The 12,357-nt window shown below is 37.4% G+C and overlaps 1 protein-coding gene across 1 annotated transcript in view; it reads right to left on the bottom strand.

Moving 5' to 3' along the window:
• Positions 1-12,357, bottom strand: part of LOC121387140 (protein draper-like) — a 28,037-nt gene that overhangs the window by 2,539 nt on the left and 13,141 nt on the right. The window contains exons 2-3 of the mRNA XM_041518165.1: positions 7,129-7,260; positions 1,437-1,550 (exon numbers count right to left, since the gene is read on the bottom strand). Of these exons, the coding sequence (XP_041374099.1) occupies positions 1,437-1,550; positions 7,129-7,260 (246 nt within the window). The remainder of the gene's footprint in view (positions 1-1,436; positions 1,551-7,128; positions 7,261-12,357) is intronic.

The following is a 12,357-nucleotide window of genomic DNA, read 5'->3' as shown; positions in this document are numbered from 1 at the left end:
CTCGCAATATCTGTGTGGTCCTTAACCGTACTTCTATGTGTCGTTGAATAAAAAAAAAAATTCTTTACGTTGTTTTATATGAAGTATGTCTTACCTGTCGGATGGTTGGATCTTGAAACGGGGGTTCTTTGATTTTTCTCCAGCATAGGGATCGTAAAACATATAACGACCTCTTCATATATGTATTTAGGATTAGGAATTATCTCGCATTTGGCTTCAGTATGGTGGGCCCACTATTTCCGCTATGCTGACTTTCTTGTGGCAACTGAGTCAAAATACTCGGATATGACCCGGGCGATAATGTTCCATCATCATACCTAGTATCAAACAGTGTGAATATACACGTGCCGTCGACACAACCCCATACCAGACAACATTGTCAAAGAGGTGTTTACTGCGCGTGGCCCTGTTGTATCTGACGTTGATGCAGGGATTGTCACGAAAAATGACGATACGTCGATATCTAAACGTTTTAGCTCTGCAGTTTTGATGACACAAACCAATGCGCGACAAACGTTATTCCTAGGATAGACTTTGTGAATTAGATGTGGAATATTTTATTTGTTGTTTCACAAAACACTTGAGGTAACTGTATTTTGTCATTATGACTTTCTTACAAATTATTTACCGGCCTCGGTGGCATCGTGGCAGGCCATCGGTCTACAGGCTGGTAGGTTCTGGGTTCGGATCCCAGTCGAGGCATGGGATTTTTAATCCAGATACCGACTCCAAACCCTGAGTGAGTGCTACGCAAGGCTCAATGGGTAGGTGTAAACCACTTCCACCGACCAGTGATCCATAACTGGTTCAACAAAGGCCATGGTTTGTGCTATCCTGCCTGTGGGAAGCGCAAATAAAAGATCCCTTGCTGCTAATCGGAAGAGTAGCCCATGTAATGGCGACAGCGGGGTTCCTCTTAAAATCTGTGTGGTCCTTAACCATATGTCTGACGCCATATAACCGTAAATAAAATGTGTTGTGTACGTCGTTAAATAAAACATGTCTTTCTTTCTTACAAATTAATTTTTGTTAAAACCAAAATTTAGATTGTTCTAATTTGTAGAAAGGTTTAAAAGGTGATTAACTTTGTTCAGAACGTGCGCAACGGTACAGCAGATTGATGAATTTATTTTTCATAGCATTGTAATTTTCATCAGCTTAAATACAAAATATATCATTCGATCAAAATACATTTTTATGTATTTGTATATATGATTTTTTTTGTTTTACATATTTGACTTAATTTAGGTCGATATTTGATATCGATACAACGGCGCTCGAGTTTATATAGAAAATACAAACTAATATTATATTAATTCACGGACTGACTCTACTTACGCCATTTTCTGAAGTGGACCGCTAATTTGTGTATGTAGTATTCTCTACCCAGGTCCACCTGCACCATGTTGAGGAATAATTGGTTCCTGTTAACATACAGTTTGCTGCCTGGTAACCTTGATTAAGATTCCCATCTACAGCCAGTGAGGCATTTTTCCACCATCTGGAGTGATGTGAACTCTGACTTGCTGGTTTATCCAGAGCTATATTTTCTGAAATATGTAACAAAACATGAACTAATGTAATGCTGTAACTACCACGTGATTAATAATATAAACAAATGATATAGAGAGTTTTTAAATTTTTTCTGTAGTTCTGTTTCTCTTTGTTTGTGTTGTGTTTGTTTGCTTGTTTGTTGTTGTTGTTGTTTTTTAAAATGATTATTTAGGTCGATATATTCTGTAGTATAGATGCATACATAGGATGTATGTACGTGTCTATATTGTATGTACATACAACGTGTTAAAATCCGCCCAATCCGGATGTTATCTAAAACCGGATTTCGGATGTCAATCCAAGAACAAAGCTGTCGTATGGAAAATCTTGCAGATAATGGATGGTGAAATGGCTCACTTGCAGGCATCTCGCTGCTTGCCTCATGGATATGGTATCATTCAGACATGGCAGGGCTCGACCACAGTCCAGAATGCTCAGTTTACGTATTGGTGGCATGGAAATCCGATGCTAGATTCAAAAGAAATTTATATCCTCCCAACCCTAATAAAACAAAAGGTGTTATCATAAAACAGAACGTTCTAGTGTGCCACACATTTGTCACACAGGTGCCCTATTTAGAAAGAAAAAAGTTTAAAAAGTCAAACAATATTGGATTTGTTTATGCATTTGTCATACGCGTCCTACCGTCAACCAAACAAGCTGTGAGTTAAATACTCATGTACATGTAATCTGAAATGCTTTATTCAAGTATGTAACCTACTTTCCATTACTTATCACCGTCCCTTATTTATTTTTGAAAAAGTGAGGCAAAATTTGATACTGGCCTTTAACTAGTATAAACCAATTAGCGCTGGCTGTACCGGTACACACTTTAGTTTTACAATATTATGTCGTAACATACTGTACAGTCAATAACCGGTAGTTCATCATAACTTTGTCGAATAAACACTATTCCACATTGCTGATAATTAGTTGTCAAACAAAGTGTTTTATTAACAATCACATAGCGACATCGTAACTATACGATAACCCACTACAAACTTCGATTGTCGCCATCGATCCCAGTTACCCCCTCGCTCAATGTCTACTTACTTCCTCCGTGCCTGGAGAAAAATTCAAGTTACAATTAGTCTATTCCGAGTACTGTTTCGTTTAAGAGCTAGAGAGAAAAATTCAAGTTACAATTAGTCTAGTCCGAGTACTGTTCCGTTTAAGAGCTAGAGAGAAAAATTCAAGTTACAATTAGTCTAGTCCGAATACTGTTCCGTGTAAGAGCTAGAGAGAAAAATTCAAGTTAAAAATTAGTCTAGTCCGAGTACTGTTCCGTTTAAGAGCTAGAGAGAAAAATTCGTATGCTATTATCATTGCTATTGCCAAGCCTGGTAAGGATCCAAGCAATCCTACTAGCTATCGCCCTATCGTTTTGACAAGTTGCATTTGTAAAACCATGGAACGAATGATCAATCGTAGACTTGTCTGGTATCTTGAATCCCACAAATTGCTTACTAACGTGCAATGTATGTTCATATCTAGACGTAGCACGGTTGATCATCTTGTTAGATTTGAAAAGTTTTGTAGGGAAGCTTTCATCCATAATCAGCACTTAGTTTTAGTTTTTTTTTTATTTGGAGAAAGCTTACGATACCACGTGGAAATATGGGATTTTAAAAGACCTCCATGGCATGGGCCTAAAAGGTGGACTACCTGTTTTTGTATCTCAATATTTAAGAGATAGAGCTTTTAAAGTCAGGATGGGATCGAATTTGTCCGACATTTATCCACAGGAGATGGGTGTACCTCAAGGTAGTATCCTGTCTGTAACTCTATTTTCTGTAAAAATTAACAGCATCTCCCAATGTTTAAAGAGACATACCCTAGTTTCAGCCCGTGAAAATTAACACTAAGTTTAATTAATTTACAAACTTGTAACACATTCGGATAAAGTTACAACTGAGTGAAACATGAGCCTGTGAGTTTGAAATGGTGAAATACCCACTAAAAATAGACTAAAACTCGACTCCATAACTGTTACTTCTCAGAAACACGTGTGTTTTTAAAAATATGAGAAATGCATTTTGTGAAATTAAAAACACCAGAATGACCTAAAAGACTTCGAATGTACGGAAATGTATAATCTAAACTATAAAATCTATGTAAAGTATGATTTCAGTTATCAAAAACGGCTATAATAGAAAACAAATATATCTTAGTGTTTAAAAACTAGGGTATGTCCCTTTAACACCTGGTGTGGATTACTCGTTATATGTCGATGATTTTCAGATTTGCTATAGATCGTCCACTATGAGTATCATTGAACGTAAGTTGCAGCTTTGTTTGAATAAACTTCATCAATGGGCAACTGACAATGGCTTTAGATTCTCAAAGGCAAAAACGGTTTGTATGCATATCTGCCAGAAAAGAGGTCTCCACTTAGATCCACAGTTGTTTTTGGACAAAAATCCAATTCCAGTTGTGGAGGAGACTACATTTCTAGGGGTTATATTTGACAGGAAGCTATCTTTTGTGCCCAATCTTAAATATGTTAAAAAGAAGGGCTTAAAAGCTCTTAATATTTTAAAAGTTATTGGTAATACGGAATGGGGAGCAGACCACAAGGTTATGCTCCGTCTGTATAGATCTCTTGTGAGGTCTAAACTAGAGTATGGATGCATTGTGTATAGGTCGGCACGCAAGTTTTACTTGCAGATGCTAGATCCTATACACAATCAGGGACTTAGGCTATGTCTTGGTGCATTTAGAACATCTCCTGTAGAGAACTTGTACGTTGATGCACACGAACCTTGCTTAGGTGCTAGATGTGCAAAGCTTTCTCTGCAGTATGCTACCAAGATTAACTCTTTACTACAACATCCTACACATGGTGCGGTGTTTGATAACAAATGTATGAAGTTGTTTGATGTAAGGTCAAATGCTATTCGTACATTTGGTCTTCGCATTAAGCGTTTTTTGTCGCTTTCCAACATTGATTTAACTGACACTTTGGAAACTCCTTCATATTTTGTTTTACTACCTTGGTGTATTACACCACCTAAAATTGTGTTTGATCTGGAGCATCTGAAGAAAAATCGCACAGATGCTGTTATTTATAAACAGTTTTCATGGAAATTCAAGACAAGTACCGTGATTACATGCCTGTGTATACAGATGGATCATGGGATGGGAATTATGTGGCTTGTACTACAGTCTAACCATTAGACAGTATCATTTCCATGCGACTGCCTGACTCGGCATCGATCTTTAGTGCTGAAGTTTGGGCAGTCATTAAAGCCTTAGAAGAAATCAAAGAAAGAAAGAAAGAAATGTTTTATTTAACGACGCACACAACACATTTTATTTACGGTTATATGGCGTCAGACATATGGTTAAGGACCACACAGATTTTGAGAGGAAACTCGCTGTCACCACTACATGGGCTACTCTTTCCGATTAGCAGCAAGGGATATTTTATTTGCGCTTCCCACAGGCAGGATAGCACAAACCATGGCCTTTGTTGAACCAGTTATGGATCACTGGTCGGTGCAAGTGGATTACAACTACCCATTGAGCCTTGCAGATAACACACTCAGGGTTTGGAATCGGTATCTGGATTAAAATTCCCATGCCTCGACTGGTATCCGAACCCAGTACCTACCAGCCTGTAGACCGATGACCTAACCACGACGCCACCGAGGCCGATAGAAGAAATCAAAGATTCAATAGCATCCAAATTTATTATTCTTACTGACTCACTTTCGTGTGTCCAAACTTTACGTAATATAAAGCTCGACCATCCCTTAATTGGGATGGTGATACGAAAGTGTGTCTTTTTATCTATTGCCAATAAAGATGTTGTATTTTGTTGGGTGCCCAGCCATGTTGGTATCAGGGGTAATGAAAAGGCATATTCTGCTGCCAAGTCTGCTTTGGATTTGCCTCATACCAGGGTTGGTGTGTCTTATACTGATTTTAGACATAATATTAACGAATTTATCTTTCTGACTTGGCAACGTGATTGGGACGGTGCGTTGCGAACAAGATTCATTCTATCAAACCAGTCTTGTGAGAGTGGCAGTCCTACTATAGACAGTGTAGGAAAGATGAAATAGTCTTGTGTCGTGCTCGCATTGGTCATACATATTTAACTCATTCATTTATCTGAAAGAAAGATCCTCCACCTCAATGTGAGCACTGTCAGTGTAGTCTGACGGTCCGACACAATTTGGTGCAGTGTAAGCAGTTGTCAGTAATTTGAAAAGATATATTTGGACAAACAAATGTGATAGAATCATTTCGATTCCATCTAGACTTAGTTCTATAATTTTTACGTGATACTGAATTTTATTCTAAATTTTAATTGTGATATTTGTATTTTTGCGCAGTCCTTTACACTGTGTTTTTATTTAACTGTTGAATTTTTATATTGATGTTGATCATCTCTTTAGTTTTTCCCATTTACCATAGTTTGACACCCACTAGCCGATGATTTTTTGTGCTGGGATGTCGTTAAACATTCATTCATTAATTCGTTCCGTTTAAGACCTAGAGAGGAAAATTCAAGTTACAATTAGTCTAGTCCGAGTACTGTTCCGTTTAACAGCTAGAGAGAAACATTCAAGTTACAATTAGTCTAGTCCGAGTACTGTTCCGTTTAAGAGCTAGAGAGGAAAATTCAAATTACGTATGTGTGTGTCTCTCTCTGTGTGTGTGTGTGTGTGTGTGTGTGTGTCTCTGTGCATGTCTTTGTGTGTGCGTGTGTGTGTGTGTGTCCGTGTGTGTGTGTATGTGTGTGTGTGACACACACACACACACATACAGACACACACACACATATACAGACATACACACACACACACACAGACACACACACACATACACACACACACACACACACACAAACACACACACACAGACAGACACACACACACTACAATATTCCGGTTAAAAAATCATAGGTGCTGACGGGTTTCTTCCTGTCATATATGTAGGCACATTTTGTAGAAAATTCGTGTTTTCGTTTTATAGTTATCTCTGACAGAGAACGAATGTAAATGTCCAGTTGTCAGTCTAGCTCTGGAACAGTAGAGTACTCGGGTTATGATTAGTCAAACAGACAACATGGTGGAGGATTACAAAGGGCACATGAATGTCAAATTAATAATGAACTATGCTCGACAAATACAACTTTAATTCTCGATTTAGCGAAGGAGGGCTTAAACCTTGAAATGCGAGTATCGCGATTATTAACTAAATATATCTTTAGGTTGTATGTGACACTCTGTCTATCATCAGCCGTTTATGTAAATGTTATCTTGATAATGAGTAATTACTAACTGGTCTATTTTTACATGAACACAGTTCGCATATCGCCGATTAGGTCATTACCAATTGTGGTTGAATTAGAGTATATTTACATGCCCCATTACCACCAAGGTTTCAGGTTGAATGATAAATGGAATTCTAGACTACATAATGATAAACTGGAGAATACATTTTATGAACTGCATTAATGTAATGCTAATTGAAATCAATATATTTATTCGTCTATGAATGGTTAAATACTATAACTATATTCAAGATGACATTTTCAAGCTATATAAACTCATTTTAATTTACCTTCGTTGCAGTTTGATCCATGCCATCCTCTGTGACATCGACGCTGACAACCTGTGACGTCATCGCAGTCGACAGCATCGCAATGACACGTGTAGTTACAGTGCAAACCATACATCCGTGGTGAGCAGATACCTAGGAACGCAAACAGAAATATATCTCTATAAAGGGTGAGTAATATCAGGACAGAACCTAGGGAAGGCTGCTAGGAGAGGACAACCAATCGAAACAATTACTCTTTTGGTTTTATGTAGGGGACATGAAATATCGTGATCAGCTTTGTATTTCTGGGGAATATTACCATTAGTGTACTTCTGAACAATATTGAAGGTGCCTTTTTAAACGTTGCGCCTCTTCGCTATAAAAATTCCATGAATATATTTAGATATGTTTATTTGGATCGTTTACAGGCTGGATTTAACCGAGCCTTAAATCGCTCACCAGGTAGTGTGTTCTGTCCTGCATTCAGGATATGGTATATTTAAAACAACATGCCATCTCACCCATCCTGAGTGAAGATTGTTAAAGCTGCAGTCCCTGGAATATTTTTTTTATTATTTAAGCATTTAGAATGGATGATCCAGTTCTGTTTGGTACATATAAGGCCCACCACATCGCTATAGTTTGGCAATGTTCGCGTATCTACATTATCTAGGTCTACTACAAACGTAATGGTCAGCGGGACGCCAGTAGAACTGGGACGTTACGTAATTTGCGCAGGCGCTGAGCTTCTCACGTGATTTTGAACAAATTTAACTGTCTTGATTGAGGGGTCGTCTCATATCTCAAACAAATATTTATATCCATAGAGGTATGGTACAATATCTTTTCAGGGGTCGGTGGGGAATTTGCCATGACATTTTACGTATCATTTATCAAGACTATATGCTATTTCTATTCATTACTTAGACCGAAAAAAAGGTTGTTTTTTTTCCCCATCGGCGGGATCGATTGGGATGGTACATATAAACGATCCCTTCAAAAAAAAAAATGTAGCGGGTTTCCAATACCCCCAATACCCTCCCTCTTCACATATACCCGTTTCTTCTGTGAAATTTTATGTTACAATTACCAAATGTTTGACATCCAATAGCCGATGATTAATAAATCAATATGCTCTAACATTGATGTCGTTAAACAAAACAAACTAACTTTCCATACGAAAGAATATTTATTTGAAATTGTTGATTATAACACTTGTAAAATTAAAGGGACATTCCCGAGTTTGTTGCACGTTTTAAGATGCTATCGACGAAAAGAGACATTTTAACGATTGTAATTACATATCAAATATATTTTTCTAAATCAAATATCATTGGCTGTATATTAAAAACGTCTGCTTTAGGTATACCCCTACAATTTTCAAATCCGCAACTTAAGAACAACAATATTTTGCGGGAAGGCTACTTAAGAAAGACTCTGTGCTCATTGTTGGAACAAATGTGAATGTAGAGTATGTTCACACCGGCCGATTCAGTGTAAGAAAAATATATTTTAAATGTGTTTCTGATCGTTCTAATATTTGTACAAGGTTAAATTTCATTTTATTTCCTAAAATATAGTTCTTTTCGTACGTACGAAATTATTTGAAGACAAATTCCAGTTTGGGCTTCTTACAAATATTAAGACGACCAGAAACACATTGAATATACAGACAAAATATTAAGACGACCAGATATACATTGAAATATATACAAACACTGTTTCGTACAGGGCAAGACTCATTTAATATTTTGAGATGACCCCTACAATTTCAAATCCGCAACTTAAGAACAAAATATTTTGCGGGAAAGGCTACTTAAGAAAGACTCTAATTAGTGCTAATTAGGGATTTAATTGTTGTAAAAATTGTTGGAAGTGAAATGTGTGTCAGAATTGCCAATTTAAGAAAAATATATTGCGGGAAAGATAAGATAATGAGGTAATTTCATCATTTCGTAACTACATTACAAAGCATGCCGTATGGTATGCTGATGCAACATAATACACATTAGTTAAAAACATGCAATTGTATATAGGTCATTAGCCATTGTTACACTAGGCATTTGACCGATCAACCTGATATTTTTAATTATGGACTGATCTTATGTAGAGAACTTTGCTTTCAATAAACGGAACCGCCGCTTATCGAAGATGGCCACTATTGCCAGCCATATTGCCTATGTTTTCTTATGGGTTACTCAAGAATGCAGACCCATCAGCCTTAATGTTTTGTGGTTGATTGCTTTCAACTAGACGGATGGCGATTCCGATAGTGCCACCACTCAAAAAAGATTGTTGTGGATTATACTCAACTCCGGAAAAGTTAGCTAATCTGCAGTACCCCCCCCCCCCCCCCACACACACACACATCTAAAATGTCCACAGCATAGAGTAGGGGCATATGTAGTTAAAATAGGTCCTGTGGGAATTTTATGTTAATTTTTGGAACCATTGCTATTTATAGTCACTACTGTATACAGATTCAGAAACAAATATGGTTCCAGTTTTTCTGATGAATATCAAGGTCATTTTGAGGTCTGTTCAAGGTACTAAGTAAAATAAAATGTCACTATATATTATTTTTAAAATATTGGCATGTAGCATGTTAATAGAAAGGAAACCTAAACATGCATACATATTTGTTTTCTAATTTGAAGGTGTGTGCATATTCTAACTACCGGTACTAGATGTCATATTTGATCAAATTCACCACAAAGTCTGCACTGTTTCAGTGACTCAAAAGTAGTGGGTGCACACACTGTACAATGTGGGCATTGACTAAAGAGCAAGTAAGTTTGCTAAGAGATGTGCGCCATCTTGTCACTGTAAAATAGGTTTTTCAGACTAGACCATCGATAAAGATCTTCGACGCTGAAAAGTACATAGGACACACTTAGGAGCATGGACTGCATCCATCTGACACCAATAAAATAATACAGTTGTTTTTTTCAAAATCGGGGATTGTTTTATCACCCCTGCTCCATGTACACCTTTTGTATATTTGATCATTACCCCCCCCCCCCCCCCCCCACCACCACCACCACCCCCCACCAACTTGTGCTCAGGTGTTTTGAATTTATTATTCATGCCCGACCCACCCACCACCCACCCACCTGAGTAGTTAATAGTCTAAAACTCCTTTTTTTTAACTTTCTATAATAATTTCCGAATTTTTTATGCCCCCTGCTAGCTACGGCCCTGCTGACGTCTATCTCTTCGTGGGGGGCAGGATCTAACTCAGTCGGTAGAGCGTTCACCTGAGGTGCTCGAGTCTAAGGATTGAATCCCTTAGGTGAACCAAAGCACTGATTTTTTTTCTCTGTCTGAACCAGTGCCCAATGCCCGGTACATCAAAGGAAAAGTATAGCGGTTTCCTCTTAGATTATATGACTCAATGTTTGACATCCACTAGCCAGTCACTGAACAAAACAAACTTTAACTTTCTAGCTCTATGCTACTCCAACGCAGAGTCACTGACAGCATCACCTACTTAAAGCAAAATGTGTCTGTACTTGACAAGAAATGTAATAAAGCCTGGAACAGTCTTCCTTCAAGACAGATGCTGTTGTTCCTTGGATTTATTATAAACTAGAAATCATTTGAAAAAAATATTATTCATCTTGAAACGATCTGAGAAACAAGCCATTCCTTCAAAAATATATCATACTTGTCATTGCCCATCTTAATAAGTATGTTCATCATATCACTGAACGCTTGGACTTCAATGCCTCGTCTATTTGCTGCTTTCTTTAAATATATTTTCCATATGTCCCAATCTGATATTTCTCAGAAATGTCTTCTGAGTGTATTTGGTCTGTTCGTGGTGTCTGAGATATTTCAACTTTTGACCGATCTTCACAGATGACTCCAGCTCTATTACCACCTTTCATAGAAACATTATTCTCCTCATGTTCCTGGTCAATAGCAACAGCAGAGAATGGCTATCATGTTGTTTTTTTTTTATTGTGAAGCACCCTGCCAAAATTCAGCATATACATCAACATTTTATTCATTAAGTGTCGCCAAATCTTGCAAATGCACTGAAAGTCACCTAGTTTGTGTTGTTTCAAGAAACCAATAATGATAACATACGTGTATACAAAATGAAATTTGCTTTTCAAATGCTCACAGGAGGAGCATTATTTTTATTTCCAACTGCAAAACTGGAAAACAAAATTGGAACAGGGTTCATGATTCAGCTCTGTGATTGCAGCAGTCTTTGACTGATGAAGTATAACTCATACATGTATTCTACTGTAGGAGGGTGGGGATGCGTCACATTAGTGGCTTTTGGGAAAGGAGTCTGTCAATCCTGAAGACGCAACTCCAGCCAATATATACTAGGACATCCACTAATTCACTGCCATCAAGAATATAGATCTGCTACCACTTTGAGTGCTGCCATCTTCATATGAAGGCATCTGAGAAACACAATTAAGTGATATTCACTATGACTTTATAGACATATACATTCAATACGTTTGTCAATGACATACAACGGGTGGTCCAGGATGATTATGAATATTTGGTTGAGATTCAGAATGCGAACTTCCGTTTTTACTACACACTTTGAGTGATGAATAGGCAGCGTTACAAAAACAAGGATACAAGAGAAATGATAGTCACATCCCTCTTACGGGTGCTACTCCCTGGCTGATGGTTATCGTGGAATATAGCCACGAAATAATCTCACCTTCGTCAAAACCATACCATTCAAAAATTATTTCTGGTACATTGACTTATATGACCTACGAGATTCATGCCTCCAACATGTGCATTGGGCATATGCACTAACCAGTGTAATATGAATCCTGCGAATGTTTGCAACATAATTAAATATGTAAGTCACTTTCCACAAAGAGATAAGGTGGACATAACCCTTCTCTTCTTCTTCTTCTTCTGCGTGCAAATACTGTTTGTTACGGCTCTCAATTTAAATCAGGATTTGTATGTTCCCGATGAACTGTGTGGTGTTGATCAGTTCACATTTGGTTCCACATAGATTGTTTCTAAAGTGCATTGATATTGGCCAAGAGGTGTTCTCCAATAGATAGTGTTTGGTGGCATTAATTCTGATGCTGCCCTTGAAATACTAGTATAGTATAAATTATATAAATCTTTAATGTTAGCTATTTAAAAAACCCACAACAAAATGAAATTGTCATTAAGCAGTAAACTACAAGATGTGTAACGGACTTATATATGTAAATCTGTGTTATTGAGTGTGTAAATAGCAATACATACTCGTAT

Source organism: Gigantopelta aegis, chromosome 13, assembly GCF_016097555.1.
Source record: "Gigantopelta aegis isolate Gae_Host chromosome 13, Gae_host_genome, whole genome shotgun sequence".
Classification (NCBI taxonomy): Eukaryota; Metazoa; Mollusca; class Gastropoda; order Neomphalida; family Peltospiridae; genus Gigantopelta; species Gigantopelta aegis.
This window is presented reverse-complemented; position numbering and strand designations above follow the sequence as displayed.